The sequence below is a fragment of the Protopterus annectens genome, chromosome 2.part2, assembly GCF_019279795.1.
Source record: "Protopterus annectens isolate FY-2018-M chromosome 2.part2, PAN1.0, whole genome shotgun sequence".
In the NCBI taxonomy this organism is placed as follows: domain Eukaryota; kingdom Metazoa; phylum Chordata; order Ceratodontiformes; family Protopteridae; genus Protopterus; species Protopterus annectens.
Genome location: NC_056730.1, coordinates 186,668,768 through 186,687,066, shown reverse-complemented (window position 1 = coordinate 186,687,066; position 18,299 = coordinate 186,668,768). Strand labels below are relative to the sequence as shown.

At 43.9% G+C, this 18,299-nt stretch overlaps 1 protein-coding gene across 3 annotated transcripts in view; it reads right to left on the bottom strand.

Moving 5' to 3' along the window:
- PHF3 (PHD finger protein 3) overlaps positions 1 to 18,299 on the bottom strand; it is a 2,404,159-nt gene that overhangs the window by 39,922 nt on the left and 2,345,938 nt on the right. For all 3 annotated transcript variants that reach the window (XM_044063854.1, XM_044063855.1, XM_044063856.1), the window contains one exon: positions 13,785 to 13,980. In XM_044063854.1, coding sequence (XP_043919789.1) covers positions 13,785 to 13,980 — 196 coding nt within the window. The remainder of the gene's footprint in view (positions 1 to 13,784; positions 13,981 to 18,299) is intronic.

The following is an 18,299-nucleotide window of genomic DNA, read 5'->3' as shown; positions in this document are numbered from 1 at the left end:
GGGATCTGGAGTATAAAGGTAAATTATAATGCTTGGCAAATGTATGCACGGAGTTCCAAGTAGCAGCCTCTAAAATGTCTTTGGTAGCCACTCCTCGTAAAAAAGCTGTGGTAGTGGCTGTAGCCCTTGTAGAGTGAGGCCTGATGTTTTCTGGAGTTTTCTTCCCATGGTAGGAATAACAAAATATAATGCAATTTCCTATCCACTTAGAGATTGTCTGTTTCGAAATTGCTTTTCCTTCTATTCCTGTTGCATATGCTACCAGTAGCTGGTCAGTTTTTCTATTGCTCTTGGTCCTGCCAAGGTAGAATCGTAATTGTCTATGTACATCCAAGGTATGCAACAGTCTTTCTCCCCTGTTCTGTGGGTTGGGGAAGAATGTAGATAGGTGGATAGCTTGGTTTAAAGATACCCTGGAGACCACCTTTGGCATAAAAGTAGGATTAGTTCTCATGGACACTCTATCTTGATGGAAGATCAGGAAGGGCTGTATTGCCATTAATGCCTGTAGCTCGGATACCCTTCTTGCTGAAGTGATTGCAAGCAGGAAAGCAGTTTTCCATGATAAGTACTGTAATTCTGCTGTTGCTGCTGGTTCGAAAGGAGGGAGTGTCAACTTTTCTAGCACAAAGTTCAAGTCCCATGCTGGCAATGGTGGCTTCCTAGGTGGTTTTACGTTTTTAATTCCTCTCAGAAACTGCCTGAGTAGAGGATGTGAGAAGACTGGAGGATCCAAGTTGTATTCTGCTGAAATGGCTGATGCATGAATCTTAATGGAAAAATAGGACAGGCCGTTGTGGAAGAGCTCTGCCAAGTATTCCAGGACGTTAGCTATGTTTACCAGTGCCACATTTTTTCCTTTTGCAGTACTCCAAATGAGATATCTTTTCCATTTTGCTGAATAATTTTTTCTTGTTGAGGGTCTGCGGGCCTCCAAGACAATGTCTTTAACCCTTTGAGATAAATCTGGGTTATTTGGTCTTATGCAATGCTCCAGGCAGCCAGCTGCAGTGTTTTCAGGTTTGGATGTAGGGTTTTGAAGTTGTTCTGTGTTAACAGCAGGGGAACAAGGGGCAGAGGCCATATTTGTTCTCGAGACATGCTCCTCAGTAATGGGTACCAATGTTGCCTTGGCCAGTCTGGAGCTATCAGGATGATCCTTGGACGGTCTTCTTTGATCTTCAATAGCACCTTGTGCATCAAAGGAAGAGGTGGGAATGCATATGATGTCAGGTTTTTCCAACTGAAGGATAGGGAGTCCACTTTCCAAGCAAGTGGGTGGTACGTCCTTGTGCAGAATTTTTTCAGTTGGTGGTTGTGCGGGGATACAAATAAGTCTATTTCTGGTAGTCCCCATTTCCCTGTAATGGTTTTGAAGATGTCCGGATGCAGCATCCATTCGTGAGCATCCGTGGTAGTTCTGCTTAGGATGTCTGCTAGTATATTTTCTTTTCCTGGCACAAAAATTGCTTGTAACTGAATGTTGAAGCTCAGGGCCACATTCCAGAGGTCCATTGCCATCCGGCATAGAGGGTATGAATGTGTGCCTTCCTGTTTGTTGATGTACCACATAACTGTGGTGTTGTCCGTCCTTATCAGCAGTTGACCCTGTTGAAGAAATGGTCTGAATGCCTGAATTGCCAGTTTTACTGCCAGCATTTCCTTTTGATTTATGTGTAGGTGCAGCTGGTCTTGAGTCCATAAGCCTTGTATGCACTTGTCCAGCATGTGTGCCCCCCCAACCGAGGTCTGAGGCATCTGTTGTGATGGCCTGGCTTGGCTGAGTGTTGTGGAAGGGCAGTCCCTTGTTTAATTGACAGGCCTGAGCCCACCATTGGAATTCTTGCTTCAGGCATGGAATTATTGGAATTTGGATTTCTAGGCTGTGCTTGTGCTGAGACCATAAATTCCTTAGGTACCACTGTAACTTTCTCATATGTAGTCTGGCATTTGGAACCAATATTATGCAGGATGCCATGTAACCGAGGGCTTGCAGGACTTTTCTTGCTGTTAGCTGGTTCTGCTTTGTTAATGCCATGAAGTAGAGAGGGAGTTGCTCCTGTTTTTCTACTGTCAGGAATGCCATTTGTTTTGATGTGTCCAGATCTGCACCCAAGAAGGTTATCCTTTGGGATGGTATCAGCCTTGACTTTTTTATATTGACTGTGTATCCCAGGGCTTGCAGTAGATGAATGACCCTTTCCAAATCCTTTGTTAATGTGTTTTTGTTGTCCGCTTGTTAACAGGCAGTCGTCCAGGTAAGGGTACATTTGAATTCCCTGAAGCCTGCAATGAGCAATTACTGATGCCAGGCATTTCGTGAATACTTTGGGCGCAGTAGATAAGCCAAAGGGCAATGCTGAGAATTGATAATGCTCTGATCCTGCAAGAAATCTGAGGTATCTTCTGCAATTTGGTCGTATGGGGACGTGCAGGTATGCCTCCTTGAGATCTAGAGTTACCAGCCAAGACTCCTTGCCCAGCATGGGAAGAAGCTGCTGTAGGGTCAGCATTTTGAATTTTGGAACAATGAGGTATGTGTTTAAAGCGGACAGGTCGAGAATAGGTCTCCATTGGTTTTCTTTTCTTGGTACCAGGAAGAGTCTGGAGTAAAATCCTTGCCCTTGTTCCATAGATGGTACCCTTTCTACAGCTCTCATCCTTAGTAAGTGAGTTATTTGTTCTAGAGCTTCTGTCTTCTGATTTGGAGGTAGGTTTGGCATTCCTCTCTTCCTTGGTAGAGTATGGAAGTGAAACCTGTAACCTTGGTCTATTGTCTGTAAAATCCATGTGTCTCCTGTGATGTAATGCCAGTTTACTGAAAATAAGGCTAGCTTCCCGCCTAAGGGTGCTTCTAGTTGTTCCCTGGTAGGCGGTGCCAGAGCCAAGTCACTGTGATTGTCCTGTGGAAGTGGTGGTGGCTGGATCTGTGGCTGCACCTCGCTGGTTGTTATTTTGCCACTGACGTCCCCTGTAGGCACCTCTGGATTGACCCCTGCCTCTTGAGCGCCTATTCCTGCCTCTCGGAGCTCTGGAGGTGTCTAGAAAGGACCAATTCTTGGAAGGCCAGTTCCTGCTAAACCTTGGAGGCTGGACCTGCAAGAAATCCTTGACTGTCTGGACAGATTTTGCTTTCTCTTCCACCTTCTTCAGCATCTGCTGTGCAGGGGAGCCAAACAAATTGAGCTTATCCATGGGAGCATCTAGGAGCTTTGATTTAACATGGTCTGGTAAGGACTGCTCTTTTAACCATGCATGTCTTCTGATCACTGTGCCAGTCATGGCTGATCTAAAGGAAGCCTCCAGTGCATCATAGCCGCATTTTAAGGAATGATTACTGACCTGCTGAATGTTATGTACCATTTCCTGTACAGATTTTTTATCTAATGGTTCATCAGAGGTTAGTTTTTTAGTTAACTGGTCTAACATAAATTCCTGATACTGAATCATGTGGAATTGGCAGTTCAAGGCCCTAGCTGAAAGAGTAGCAGAAGTGTAAACTTTTTTACCCCATCTCTCTAAGGCCCTAGATTCCCTTTCAGAGGGGAGGGGTTTTTTGGCAGAGGTAGCTGCTACAGCCATGGGTCCCTGGGAGATAGTTTCGGGATCTGCAAAAGGGGCCTTATACAAATGATAATGTGTGTCCGGAACCCTGTAGTACCTATCGGGCTTAGCCGGGGCCGGAGGTAGAGAATCAGGCGGAGAGGCAGAAGGAATGGACTCTTCTGCATCAGAGTCCTCATAAGGAGAAAAGGGGCCCTCTGGAGGGTTTGAATTATCTGAATCATCAGAGGAGACATCTGAAGAAACTGGCTCAGGGGGCTCTACTCTAGTCCTCTTTTCTGGAGGTGGGGGAGAGGCCCTGTCTGGAAGTGGTTGGGATCCCCGGATCAAAGAAATGAGATCCTCTGCTAGACTAAGCATTTGTGAACTAGAGCTAGGCCTGTGAGAGGGGGTCTTAGCAGGCACAGATTTGGTAGTTTTTGCTGCTTTAGCCCTGGCAAAGGCCTTAATCGACATGGATGCAGGAGGCCTAGCAGCTCCACGTGCAGGGGTGGATATATCCAAAGGGATAGTGTCAGATAAATCCTGTGAACCTGCAAGAGCAGGTGGGATTTCAGTAGCAGATTCAGCCAAGCTAGATGAGGCCTCGGTAAGAGTTAAGTTTTCGGCCGAAGGAAGAACCGTGGACTCGGTTTCAGCCGAAACCGCGACACTCGGTTGGCTTAACAGCGGTTTCGGCGAACCAGCGGACGAGTGTCGGCCCTTTTCCTTGCGATTTTTTAAAAATTTGCGTAGTCGGTGTATCCCGCGACATAATGTAAGCGAAATCGGCGGCGCAAAACTCTTCAGCAAATTCCGACCGACATCTAAGCGTCCGTCGGTTGAAAGAAGCACAGGCTAGACAAGCTGCTACGTCGTGGTCTGGGCCTAAGCAAGGTAAGCAGTAAGAGTGGAAATCTTTATGAGGTATTTGTTTCCCACAAGTTAAACAGTTATTCACTTTTTCTGACATCGGCGGAGGCAAGAAAGAGTCTAGCGGGTACTTAGCTTTTAGAAGTCTTGGTAGTAGTAATCTCTGGTTCTGACCGACCGGCACTTGCGAACAGCTTCTGCTTGGCCACGCGGCAAGAAAGACTGAGGAAAATGGCGTCGGCTGATGCCTTTATACCCGAAGAACTGCAGCTATGACGTCGGGTGAAGTGCGACACCAGCCGAGGCCAGACCCAGACTTTGGAATCCGGCCGACCGAAGGGCTGCCTGACGACAGGACAACCCATTTGTAAGGACTGCAGATGCATCCTTGAAGGGCATCCTGGGGTTTCTGCTATGTCTGGGTTTGGCTTGAGAAGACCTTGAAGAGGCTGGAAAGGACCAATTCTTAGAAGGCCAGTGCCTTCTAAATCTAGGAGGCTGAACTTGTAAGAAATCTTTAACTATTTGCATAGATGTAGCTTTATCTTCCATCTTTTTAAGAACTTCCTCAGCCTGCCAAAAGTACAGTTTTGTACCTACCATAAATGTAGATGTTCGAGTGCTAATACAGCTGCAGTCCTCACAGATGGGTTCTCCTGCCTTCAGGCGGGTCCTCGGTCGGCCGAATTCCAAAGTCTAGGTCCGGCGTCGGTTGTTGTCGCTTCTTCCCTGACGTCAGTGCGACAGGGGTATAAAGGAACCAGCCAACGCCATTTTCTTCAGTTTTTCTTGCCCCAGATGTCAGGTGCCCCCAGAAGGAAGGCAATACATAAAATTAGGTAATAATGCAATGCAATATAATCAAAAAACAGTAGTTGCAAGCAAATACACCATAAAAGAAGACCCCTAGAGGGGAAGGAGGGAGGGAAACCTGGACTGCAGCTGTATTAGCACTAGAACATCTACATTTATGGTAGGTACAAAACTGTACTATGTTCATCGTGCATACAGCTGCAGTCCTCACAGATGGGTAGAATCCCAAAGCTAAGAAAGGAGTGGTAGGCACTAGGTGTAACTAGGAGGAGCCAAAATGCCCTGCAAGACTGCAGTGCCAAAGTCTGCTCTAGATTTGGAGTATAATGGTAAGTTGTAGTGCTTGGAGAAGGTATGCACAGAACTCCAAGTGGCTGCTTCCAAGATATCCTTGGTAGGAACTCCTCTGAGGAAGGCTGTAGAGGTGGCTGTGGCCCTGGTGGAATGAGTTCTAATGCCTGTAGGTACAGTTTTGCCATGAAAGGAATAGCAAAAGCGTATGCAGTGGGCTATCCATTTTGAAATTGTCTGTTTGGAAATTGGCTTTCCTTGAGCTCCTACTGCATAGGCCACAAAGAGCTGTTCTGATTTTCTGAAAGGCTTTGTTCTGTCCAAATAGTAACGCAGTTGTCTGTGGATGTCCAAGGAATGTAGCAATCTCTCCCCTTTGTTTTGAGGATTCGGATAAAAAGTAGGTAAATGTATGGCCTGATTTAAAGCTACCCTGGATACCACTTTAGGCATAAAGGACGGGTTGGTTCGTAGGGAAACTCTGTCCTGATGGAACATGATAAAAGGCTGGACAGCCATGAGAGCCTGTAATTCTGAAACTCTACGAGCTGAGGTGATAGCCAGAAGGAAAGCTGTTTTCCAGGACAAATATTGCAAATCTGATGAAGCAGCTGGCTTAAAAGAAGGCAGGGTCAGTTTTTCCAATATGAAATTAAGATCCCAAGCAGGTATTGGTTGTTTCCTTGGAGGTCTCAAATTCGTAGCCCCTCTGAGGAACTGTCCTAAGAGAGGGTGAGAGAATAAAGGTGGATCAGTGTTGTATTCTGCAGAAATGGCTGAGGCATGGATTTTGATGGAGGAGAAAGAAAGTCCACTGCTTAGCAGTTCAGTCAAATATAGTAGTATTTGTGGTAAATTCAGTTTTCCAGGGTCCTGGCCCTTTTTCTCATTCCAGGTACAAAAACGTTTCCATTTTGCGGAGTACGCTTTTCTAGTTGATGGCCTTCTGGCCTCCAAAATGACATCCTGCACCTCCTTGGAGAGTAGGGCCTGCTGTGGTGCTAAGGAATCTTCCATGTGGCTAGATTGAGTGTTTTTAGCTGACTGTGAAGAGTTTTGAAGCTGTGTTGAGTCAGAAGAAGAGGCATTAGAGGCAGGGTCCATGGTGGGGAAAGCGTCAGGCTCCTCAGGAGTGGGTACCAGTGTTGTCTTGGCCAGTCCGGAGCAATGAGGATCATCTTTGGTCTGTCTGCTCTGGTCTTCAATAGCACTTTGGGCAGCAGAGGAAGAGGTGGGAAGGCATAAACTGTCATTGATGCCCAGCTGAAAGAGAGAGCGTCCACTCTCTAGGCCTTTGGATGGAAGATCCTTGAGCAGAATTTTGTCAATTGATGATTTTTGTGGGAGGCAAATAGATCTATGTCTGGCCTTCCCCATTCTTGGATTATTTCTGTAAAAACTTTTGGATGCAACTTCCATTCGTGTGGATCTGTCATATTCCTGCTTAGGTTGTCTGCCAGCGTGTTTTCCTTGCCTGGCAAGTACTGTGCTTGTAGTTCCATTTGTAAGTCCATGGCCATGTTCCAAAGTGACATGGCCAGTCTGCATAGGGGGTAAGAATGTGTTCCTCCCTGCTTGTTTATGTACCACATAACTGTGGTGTTGTCCGTTCTTATCAAAGGTTGACCTGGTTGTAGAAAGTTCTTGAAAGCTATAATAGCATTTATTACTGCTAGCATTTCTTTTTGATTGATGTGAAGGTGCTTTTCTTTTTGGGACCATTTGCCCTGAATGCACCATTCTGTCATGTGCGCCCCCCAGGCGTAGTCCTAGGCGTCTGTTGTGATGACTTGATTTGCTTGAGGCTTGCTGAAAGGAAGACCTGTGTTTGTTTGGCATGCTTGAGCCCACCACAGAAATTCCTTTTGCAGACATGGAATTAGTGGTATTATTGTTTCCAAACTGTGGCTGTGTTGAGACCATATGTTTTTCAGGTACCATTGTAGTTTCCTCATATGCAGCTTTGCACATGGGATTAGTAAGATGCAAGAAGCCATGAATCCCAGAGCCTGCAGGATTTTCCTTGCAGTAAGCCTGGTGCAATTTGCTAGTGTTCTGAAGTACTGGATTAGTTGCCCCTGCTTTTCTGGCGTGAGGTAGGCCATCTGGGTGTTTGTGTCCAAGTTGGCACCCAGGAAAATTATCTTCCGAGAGGGTATCAGTCTTGATTTCTTTTTGTTGACTGTGTATTCCAGAGAGTTCAATAACATTATTACATAAGCCAGATGTTTCTGAAGGATGTGTTTGCTGTCCACTTGGATCAGGCAGTCGTCCAAATAGGGATATGTTTGTATCCCTTGAAGTCTGCAGTAGGCAATTACTGATGCCAGGCATTTCGTGAATACTCTGGGCGCAGTAGATAAGCCAAAGGGCAATGCAGACAATTGATAATGAGTTGAACCTGCAAGAAATCTGAGGTGTCTTCTGCAATTCTGTCTGATTGGGACATGCAGGTATGCCTCCTTGAGGTCCAATGTTACCAGCCAAGACTCCTTGCCCAGCATGGGAAGAAGCTGCTGTAGAGTGAGCATCTTGAATTTTGGTACGAGTAGGAATGTGTTTAGGATGGATAGATCCAGAATAGGTCTCCAATCTTTTCCCTTCCATGGCACCAGAAATAGCCTGGAATAAAACCCTTGACCTTGTTCGTGCGTAGGTACCTCTTGAATAGCTTTCATGTTTTTGAGATCTGTAATTAGCCTTTGTGCCTCTGCCCTTTGATTGTGTGGCAGGTTTGGCATGCCTCTCATTTTTGGAAGGGTGTGAAAATGGAATTTGTAGCCTCTGTTTATAATGCCAGGATCCATTTGTCCTTTGTGACAGTATGCCAATTTTTTGAAAATAATGCCAGCTTTCCTCCCAAGGGGGCTGCCATTTGAGATCTGGTTGGCATGCAAAGTGGAAAGTCATTGGGTTTGCTTTCTGACAGATTGCGAGTTGTCCTCACCACCTCTTTGTGTAGGAGCTTGCCATTGTCTGCCTCTGTACGATCCTTGGGATTGTCCCCTGCCCCTCGGGCACCTGTATCTGCCTCTTTGGGGTCTGTCTGTGGCAGGAAAGGACAAGTTTTTGGAAGGACAATTTCTACTAAAACGTGGGGGTTGAACCTGTAGAAATTCTTTCACAGTTTGCATTGATTTAGCCTTTTCCTCCATTTTCCTTAATACCTCCTCAGCATTAGCACCAAATAGTACATCCTTTTGAAGAGGAGCATCTAGTAATTTAGCTTTGACATGATCAGGTAAGGCTTGTTCTTTAAGCCAGGCATGCCTACATATGACTGATCCTGTAACAGCAGCTCTGCATGAGGCCTCTAGAGCATCAAAACCACATTGTAACGTATGCTTACCCACTTGTTCTGCACTATGTATCAAGTCCTGCAACTCCTTCAAGTCTGGTTGTTCAGGTTGTGACATTTTACTTTTCAATTGTGATAACATAAACTGTTGGTATTTTAGCGTATGAAACTGACAGTTTAAGGCCCTCATAGATAAGGTAGCCGAGGTATATACCTTTTTTCCCCACCTTTCTAAGGATCTCGAATCTCTCTCGGAAGGCAAAGGATTTTTAGCAATGGAGGCCTTAACTCCCTTGGGGCCCTGTGAGATGGTTTCTGGGTCAGCAGCATGGCTCTTGTATAGAAATTGGTGTGAGTCAGGGACCCTGTAGTACCTATTAGGCTTAACTGGAGATGGAGGTAGAGAGTCCGGGTTAAGGCAGGCCTCCGAGTAAACATCATCTAGAATGTCCAAGACAGGAGGTATAGCCAAAGGCCTGTGCTGAGGAAGCAAGAGAAATCCCTGAGCCTTTTCTTGGAATCAGAATAATCCTGGCCTTCCCAGTGGAAGTGTTCCCTTAAGGTATGCAAAGTTTGCCCAAATAAGTAATCCTCGGGGGGGATACAGAAGGGATGGACTCCTCCACATCAGAGTATTCAAAAGGGGAGTAAGAATGTTCCTGATCATCAGAGTGCTCTGAAATAATGGAGCCCTGATCAGAGGAGGGGGAATCTTCCTCCACTCTAGGCCTTTTGTCTGCAGGGGGCTGATAACCTCTGATAAGAGTAATAAAATCCTCAGCCATTTTAAGCATCTGTTTCTTAGGCATGGGGCCTGGAGATGGGCCCTGTGCAGCTGGTCTCTTAGAGTGCATGGTTGCTTTAGACTTAGTGAAAGCCTTGATAGAAAAAGAAGAGGAAGGTCTGAAGACACCTTGAGTGGAGGTGGACCTGTCCACATTCTGAGTTTCAACTCCCACAGTGGCTTCGGTATCTGTAATCGGGGTGTGGGCCGAGGAGCCTGCGACCTCGGGTACAGGAGACACTGTCAAAGGCAGGTCGTCGGTAGGCAGGGGCTGCGTAGGCGCCTCACTGAGAACCGGACCACATGTAGCCGGCTTTGGCGTGGTGTCGGTAGAGGCCGCAGACCTCGCGTGTCAGTCCTTGTCTTTTCGTTTTTTAGACAAAACCGGAGTCGGAGTATCCGACGACATAGTATAGTTAAATGCTTTTCCAAAATAATGCTGGGCGAACTCCGCCCGACGCTTAATAGTGCGTTTGTTGAATGTAGCACAAAAGTGGCAGGCTGAGACCTTGTGGTCTGGGCCTAAACAAGGTATACAGAGGGAATGGAAATCCTTATGCGGTATTTGCTTCCCACAAGAAATACAATTATTAACTTTGTCTGACATCGGTCTGAGGCAAGAAAAGGTTCCCCAACGGGGTACTTAGCTTTTAAGAAGACTTCGGTTTCCAAATTTTCGTAATCTCAGGAGCTGGCCGACTGGCACTTGCGAACTGCTTCTGCTTCGGGCACCGCGCGGCAAGAAAGACTGAAGAAAATGGTGTCGGCTGGTTCCTTTATACTCCCGTCACACTGACGTCAGGGAAGAAGCGACGACAACCGACGCCGGACCTAGACTTTGGAATTCGGCCGACCGAGGACCCGCCTGACGGCAGGAGAACCCATCTGTAAGGACTGCAGCTGTATGCACGATGAACATCGGAGGAAGAGCAAACAGAAGATCTACCATCCAGGAAAGGTAAAGGCATTCACTACTAAGTTGTCTTGCAAAGGTACCCAATGCAGAAATTCCTTCTCTGACATTTGTGCTATAATGCAAAAAGGTCAAGAACTGAAACCTCATACTTCTGAGTGAGAGTGTATAAAACCCCGGGCCCAACTTCTATTTGTGACTGTTTGCCCTGGTTCTGGTCAACTTGTCTTATGGTCTGAAAGAATGCATGCATTTGTGGTATGAAACAATACACAAAACCAGGAAGTGAAAACCCAGCCATACTGCTGTCTCCAATGCCAAGAAGACTAGTCTGCACACCTGGTGAGAGTGGCTTCATCTCTATATATGTAATGCATAACAGATGTGTTGCCTGAAGCCACCAGTAGGATCCTGGATGTCAAACTGTCTTCACTTCCCCGAGGGCTGGGATGGCAGCCATTTTCTCACTTACAGTAATGCTCTCTTATCACAGAGGTATTTTATGCAGTTCAAACCTTGTGAGTGTGAGCTCCCCAGACCAGTTCCAAATAATCAGTACTCAGAATATGGGTGCTCCCTAGTGTGATAAAAGGCATCCCCTAATCATATACTACTTGTTGAGAACACCAGGCCAGTTCTTTACAGTGGCAAGAATAACAGACAATATCCTGTCAAGTGAGCGCACTTTTCCAAATACCATTGTAGTTTCTTCATATGTAACATGGTCCTCAAAAACATCTGAGCTGACATGTCTGAATTCTGAGCCAAGCCTGCACACAAACTGCCAAGTCAATGGCTTTGTCATGGGATAGGAATAGCCTGCACTGCTGAGTATCCAAGGGGGCTCCCAGGATGTCCCTGGTTCCAGATTGAGAGAACCCAATTTGGTCACATGGCGCAATTAGTACCCTCTGCTTCTCCTCTGTGGTGGAAATCTGAATGACACAGTTGTCCAGACGAGATTCTTTGGGTCCTGAGATAAATGAACATTGGAGACAAACATTTTGTAATTTCCCCTGGGCTTAACATAGAGGCCAAATGGCAAAAGGTGAACAGAAAATGTGCCTGGCCTGCTCTGAACTTCAGAAACTACTTACACTGTGAACAGCGATGTCTAAGTAAGCATCCTTGAGGTCTATGGTAGCCAAAAGCACTATGTTTACAATGAGGAGGAAATGGGACTGGAAGATCAACATCCTGAACACGGTTACCTTTAGGAATCTATTCAACACTGATAAATCCAAAAAGAGTCTCCAGGGACCTTCCTTTCTGGAACTTGGGACAGCCTTCAATAAAACCTTGCCTTGTTCCTTTGCTGGCACATTCTTTATCATTCTGTCTCTCAGTAACTAAATAAGGACAAATTTTTTTAAGCTCCACCTCGTCTGGTGGATGAGTGGCACAACTAGGAAGTGGGGAGGCCTTGAATTATATCTTACAACCCAATGACACAACCTCCCTGTCTGTCAGTAATCAGCCTCTTTGTTCTTGGGCCTCACCATTAAAACTACTCTTGTCAGACTGTGTGCGCTTCTGAAGTGAGACCAAGGATGTAGTATTCTCATCACGGGCATCATAAATAGGGGTGAGGAGACCTGAGTCAAACACTCTACATCTTTCTTGTTCAGGTCAGAGTCTGCAAAGTTTAGGGGAGAGGACTCCCATCTTCTTTTTTGTTAGGTAAGCTACTCCCAAGGTGGAGGGTTGGGCAGCTCTGGGATTTACTGTCTTCCACACAGCCATGTAGTCTTTTGCAAACCTACTGTAGTTGAAATCAACAGAGAGGAGTAAGCATCCAAGGAGGGGATTTCCAGCCCTTGCAGCAGCAGCTCAGTCTAAAAAGTTTAAATATATGTAGCCTTCTCTCTTTGGCTGGAAGACATTTGCTGATAAATAGTAACTGACCCCTTATTTTTTCTCCACATCAAACATGTTGAGATATTTGAACTTAGGCTTGTGTCCTGAATGCCAAAAGTCAAAATAACTGAAAGAAGTCTGTTGCAACAGTCTGAAAACTGGTGTAATGCCTGATGGCTTCATTATCGTCAGGAAATTTGGCCAGTTGCGCTAAGAAAAAAACAGCGTCTGCCTGAGAAGGGGATAGGAGAGGTGGGGAGACAGTTACAGAAGACAGTGTGATATGTGTAAACAAACAGGCTGAGTAATTTTGATATCCTCAGGCCTCATCAGGAGCAACAGAGCTATTAATTTGTTGTACTGTTGGTCAGCTATGTCTTTAGGTATGAACCGCTTTTCCATTCACCTCTAATTTTAGGTGAAATTTTTAACAAGTCGACTACTAGGTTGCTCTACAATGGGAAGGGCACACTCTCTCCACCTTAGCACCATAAGGTTTTGTTTTCCAAGAAGGGATTAGGGTCAGAACAGATTAACAAGTATTCTTATCTGAAGTGGCACAATCTTCCCATGAGAAGATGTTGCAGGCCTCTCACAAACAAAATAAACAAGGTGGAGTTTATCTTTCACAGGCAGATTTACTTGGAAGCTTCTCTGTGGACAACATGGACCTCAGAATCACCAATGTATCACCAATTCAAAATCACTTTACTTAAATATTTTAAACAAGCAGCCAATTTAATAAGTTAGAAAATGTTCTTAAACTGAATAACAACAGTTTTCTGGAAGTCACCAAGAAGAAAGCCATAGACAGACTTTTGACCAACAGCTTCTTGCAGCAAATGAAGATGGTACAGGCTGCTTCACCTTTCAGTCATAAGTCAGACAGACATCTCAATAAAGACGGGTGTTCAGCAACATCCAAGGATGTCCAAACAGGTCTGGAAGCTAAACTGAAAAGATGGACTTCTACCCATGGTTATTTTTCATGGATAACGATTCTGCTACAATAATACACCCCTATAGCGAACATTTATTTTCTTCCAGACCAATATGACCTAAAATTAAATTATGGTAACCTGTAGGAGTCACTGAGGATTGCAATGGGATGCCACACACTGTATACATGGACACTACATTTTCAGAATGGTAAGAGGACAATGTTTTTCATTTAGGGTAATTGGCACATCTGTAACTGTATACAGAAGCACATTGAACATTTGCTAGAAATTGTAGCTGGTGAGGCTTGAAGAATTGGGTTCGACTGTGATTAAATCTCTGGATTTAAGACTGTAAACATTACTCCAGAATGTCCTAGGGTTTGTATCGTAAAAACTATACTAGTCTCAAAAATAATTTTATTTCAGCATTGAACTTCTGTACATAGTTCAGCAAAAACATTTTTCACTTACCAGGTCCATCAAAAGGCACAAGGTGGTGAGAGACTTTTTCTGAGGCACCTAATGGAATAAGATACATATCTTTCACTTGCTTCATGTTATTTGCAACTACTCCATAACGCTTTCTGCTGTTGAAATATGCATATAACAATGTGTAAGCAATCTGATCTTCTTCAGTTGCTGGGCAGAAACGAACAACACAAATTTCCTGTGAAAAAGCAGCAGAAAGGAAGACATGTTAAAAGTCTGTCTAGCAGTCAGTCAGTTATCATTACTGTTGAGATATAGGTTGGTACGTAACATGTAACAAAAAACATAAGACACCATCAATGCTTCTCGAACACTGATGTTATCAGACAAGCCAAACTAGCTGAGGGTAAAGAGTAGATTTTAGTACACATCAAATAGGACTCTGACAAAAAAGAATGTACATCTCTGTCTTACATAAGTTAGTTAGTTAAATGACACAGTCACTCCAATATCAGACATCTGACAATCTCTTCTGAAGTAAGCACTGTTCATAGTATGTATGTTGGTTAACATCACTATCTGACTTTCTTTTTCCTTGGTACAGTTAATATCAGTGGGTAAACCATCATACATCTAACCATATAAATGGGTACCATTCCAACTGAGCCCACCATTTCATTCCAAATGGACTGTTTCCCCAGACAAGCCTATGTATATTTCTTTGTGTGAATTTCAAAGTGTACCAGTTACGAACACCACACACACTGAATGATGGAATGCAGTGTATACAATCAGAAAATGTCAGAACAGAATGTTCACACTAAGCTTCTTTAAACTGATGATGAAAACCCACTGCCAAAGCAATTAGGAAAAAACACAAACATATATGTGTGATGGAGGACCAGTGGCCGATCTGGTCTGCCTATTTCCTTGAGTATTAGATAAGCTGCAGCCCTACTTAATCAATGGCTTATGCTCCCTATCCCTGTAAAAACGGCTTTACATCTCTTACGTAGCTGTGAAATTTGTTACAGTTTTTGAAACTCTAACTTCTTCACAAAGGCAGTATCTGTCACTCACCTCTACCCTTCATTAACAAAACTTCCCTGTGAGTTTCCAGAACTGTCCACTTTGTTATCTTCAAACTGAATCTTTCTGTAGTCTTACATCTCAGTACCCACCTCACTTTATGAAGTCCCATTAGTTACTTAAAGTGTTCTGTCACAGCTGAAATATACCTTGCAGCACTCTGTAATTTAACTGCCACAATGTGTTTTCCACCGCATCTCAATTACTCCTAACTTAGAACAAGATCTTTTTCCATCTTACAAAATGCCCATCTCTTAGCTCTCTTATCCAGTGGTATACACCAATCAGACTTCTTCACGCTACTGATAAGTACTTCACACTTCAATGCAATTCCACAACGCTCATGCTCATTCGGGTGTCCAAAATATGGAACAGCCTCCAAAATACCTCTCAACTGTACAGATTTTTGCAGAGTGTCCAAATTTTTGCTTTGTATTTTTGGTCTATTTCTCATAAAGTGTGTTTTTCTGTCAAATCACTGGCAAGTCACTGAGGGTTGAAGTCAGAAAATAATGATGGTATATTTGACTTTCAGACTTTATAACACTCAGAAAAATTCATACTAATGCAAAACTCGTTATTCTACCAACTTTCTAATTCTGTAAGAACAATATTTAAAATGTGTCCCTCTTTTTTGCATTTGTCCCCACATAATTTATGGCTTTGTCCAGATTTCTTGCTCTAAGGTTGAGAGGTATGCATACAAATGCCAACTAAAATCTCATTTCTTCAATTCTTAGCTAGCCAAAGCAGTTATCCTCTTGGATAAATTATCCTACATTTCCTTCATTACAGCTGTTTACCATCTTTGCCTAGTCTATGTTCTCTGATAGATTTCTCTATCTCTATACCATGTTTATACTTCAGTTATACATTTTTTATCTCTTCTATTTCTTTGCTCTCTCATAAATTTCTCTAGACTTTCCCTTCTTCACATCATTGTAATTTCTGCTTTTCTCCTCCACAACTACTAATCTATTTCTTTTGTACAATGAGTCAGCGTGCACAATGTAAATGCCCAATCTCTTTCTCATTTCTGCAGGCTGTTAACTTCGTAAAACTCAAACCCACCTTAGCCACCCAAGGCTATCTCTCTGCTCTGGATTGTAAACTACATAAAATTAGGATGTATACTTAGTAAAACACTTTTTAACATTTGGTACTTTAAGTCATCTTATTAATATACTGAATCACACTGGCTGCTCTAATGGGATAAAGCCAGACTATGGCCCAGTAGACCTAGGTTTGATTAGTGGCTCTGGCGAATGACGGAGAGGCAAGGAAGGGCATGAACATTCCGGGTGGTAAAAGGTTTGTTGATATGCTCGCTGGACGGGTGTGGTCCAAAAAGTTGTCCTCGGACATAAACAATGAGAGCTGCGAGTAGGAAAGACAAATGGGTAGGTCATGAAAAAAAAAAAGAAGAAAGAAAAAAACTTCTCCTTGGACAGAAGCATAAATGAACTGAGCCCTAAGGCCTAAGGACACCCTCAGAAACCAAGACCAGCCCTATCAAAAAGCAGAGTAAGTTGGGGGGGGGGGGGTTGGAGTGTAGCCGGTGGACCCAGTGTGGACTTTGGGTACTGGGGGCTAGCCAGTAACAATAATATATATATATCGAATCATACTTTCATTTTTAGTATGCAAGTTTACTGCAGATCTGATTTTTTTCTTGTTTTTTGCATCTTGTATTGTTTTACTGTGCAGATTTCATGTTTCTTGTATGTATTATTATTCTGGAGTTTTTCTTCCAGTGCCTCTGCTAAAAAGAGGTCTTGAATGGGCCAAAGTAGCAATCTGTACTACTGGATGGATAACCATAAAATCACCCCAGGGATTCCATCTATGTCTCTCTTAGACAGGGGTGATAGGTGCTAATTATCCCTCTTCTGGTACATTGTCTAGCTCCCTGAGCGATCATCTGCCAGCTTACTCCCTTAGAACAAACTCACAACAACTAAGAGTTTGTTTGTTTGTCTTTTTGGCTTTTCCCGGTTAGGGGTCGCCACAGCGGAACTCCGGTCCGCTAATGATTGGCAGTAGATTTTTATGGTGCCGAGTTGCCAGCCCGATACCCAACCTTCAGGCACGCCCATTTACGTATGTCTTTCGGAGGCTACTTCACCGCGGGGAGGACATGCAGACTCCACACAGAAGGCACTCCAGCCTAAAACTGAACAGGATAACCTCTTGCTGTGAGGCAACAATGCTACTGCTGTACCACTGTGCCTAAGAGTACACACTATAAAATCAGTTAGGAACTCAATTAATTTTTGTCAGCATAAATCAACAATCTCCTACAGGAAATAGACTGGACACTCCTTAAACCACTACCCCTTAATAATGCTGTACTATACTTTAATAACACCTACCTTCACATACTTAATGCACTAGCTCCCATTCGTATGAAAAGAATAAAAAAGAACCCAGCATGGCTCTCTAAGGAATGTAAACACCTGATGAAGCAAAGGGACCTAGCCTAGTCAACCTGGAAAAAAACACCAAAAAAGAACAAAATCATGTTCATTTCAAAATACTACGTAACAAAGTGACAAAACTAATCAACAGAGATAAGAAGTCATATTATTCCCAGCTTCAACTCCAGCATAAAATCAACTCCAGTAAATTTTGGCACTCCATATCTTCTCTCCTTAACCCTGGAAGAAAATGGAGAGCACACCCTATCACCTGATACCCCTCCATCACAAACAGCCGAAAACTTTAACAAGCACTTCATAAAATCAATTTCAGACCTACTAACTAACACCCCTAATGCTGGAACCCAAACCCTTCAACCTATTCAGACACCATCCCCAGGCCATCAACTACTTCTAACCCTGTCATTACTAACCCCCAAACTCAACATAATGTCATACAAACCCCATTCTCAATTCAGCCCATACCCACTGACACCATTAAGAAACTGCTACAAAAACGAAAACCTTGCTCTACTTCAGCTGACAATCTCCCGCCTTACTACCTCAAACTGGCTGCTAACTCAGTTGCCTACCCCATCAGTATCCTTATAAATAGGTCTTTAGCCGAATCAGAAGTACCTACCATATGGAAACAATCTCACATCACCCCCATCCACAAAGGAAGCAACTCTTTTGATCCATCCAATTTCCATCCTATATCCATCTTGTCACCAATATCCAAAATTCTCAATAGATATCCATCAGCAACATCTATTGCAAAACAATCTTTTAACCAAAACCCAACATGGCGTCCAACCTAGCCACAGCACAGCTACAGCCCTCTTATCTTTTACAGACACCATGAACAAGGCCAGAGATGCAGGATACTATACAGCCTCAGTATTCCTTGATCTCTCCAAGGCCTTCGACACAGTTTACTTTTGAACACACTGTCTAACCTAGGCTTCTCAAATAACATAGTAAAATGGTTTCAGAGTTACCTCAAGGATCGTAAAGCAGTGAAATGTTCCAACAAACTCTCACCCTTTCT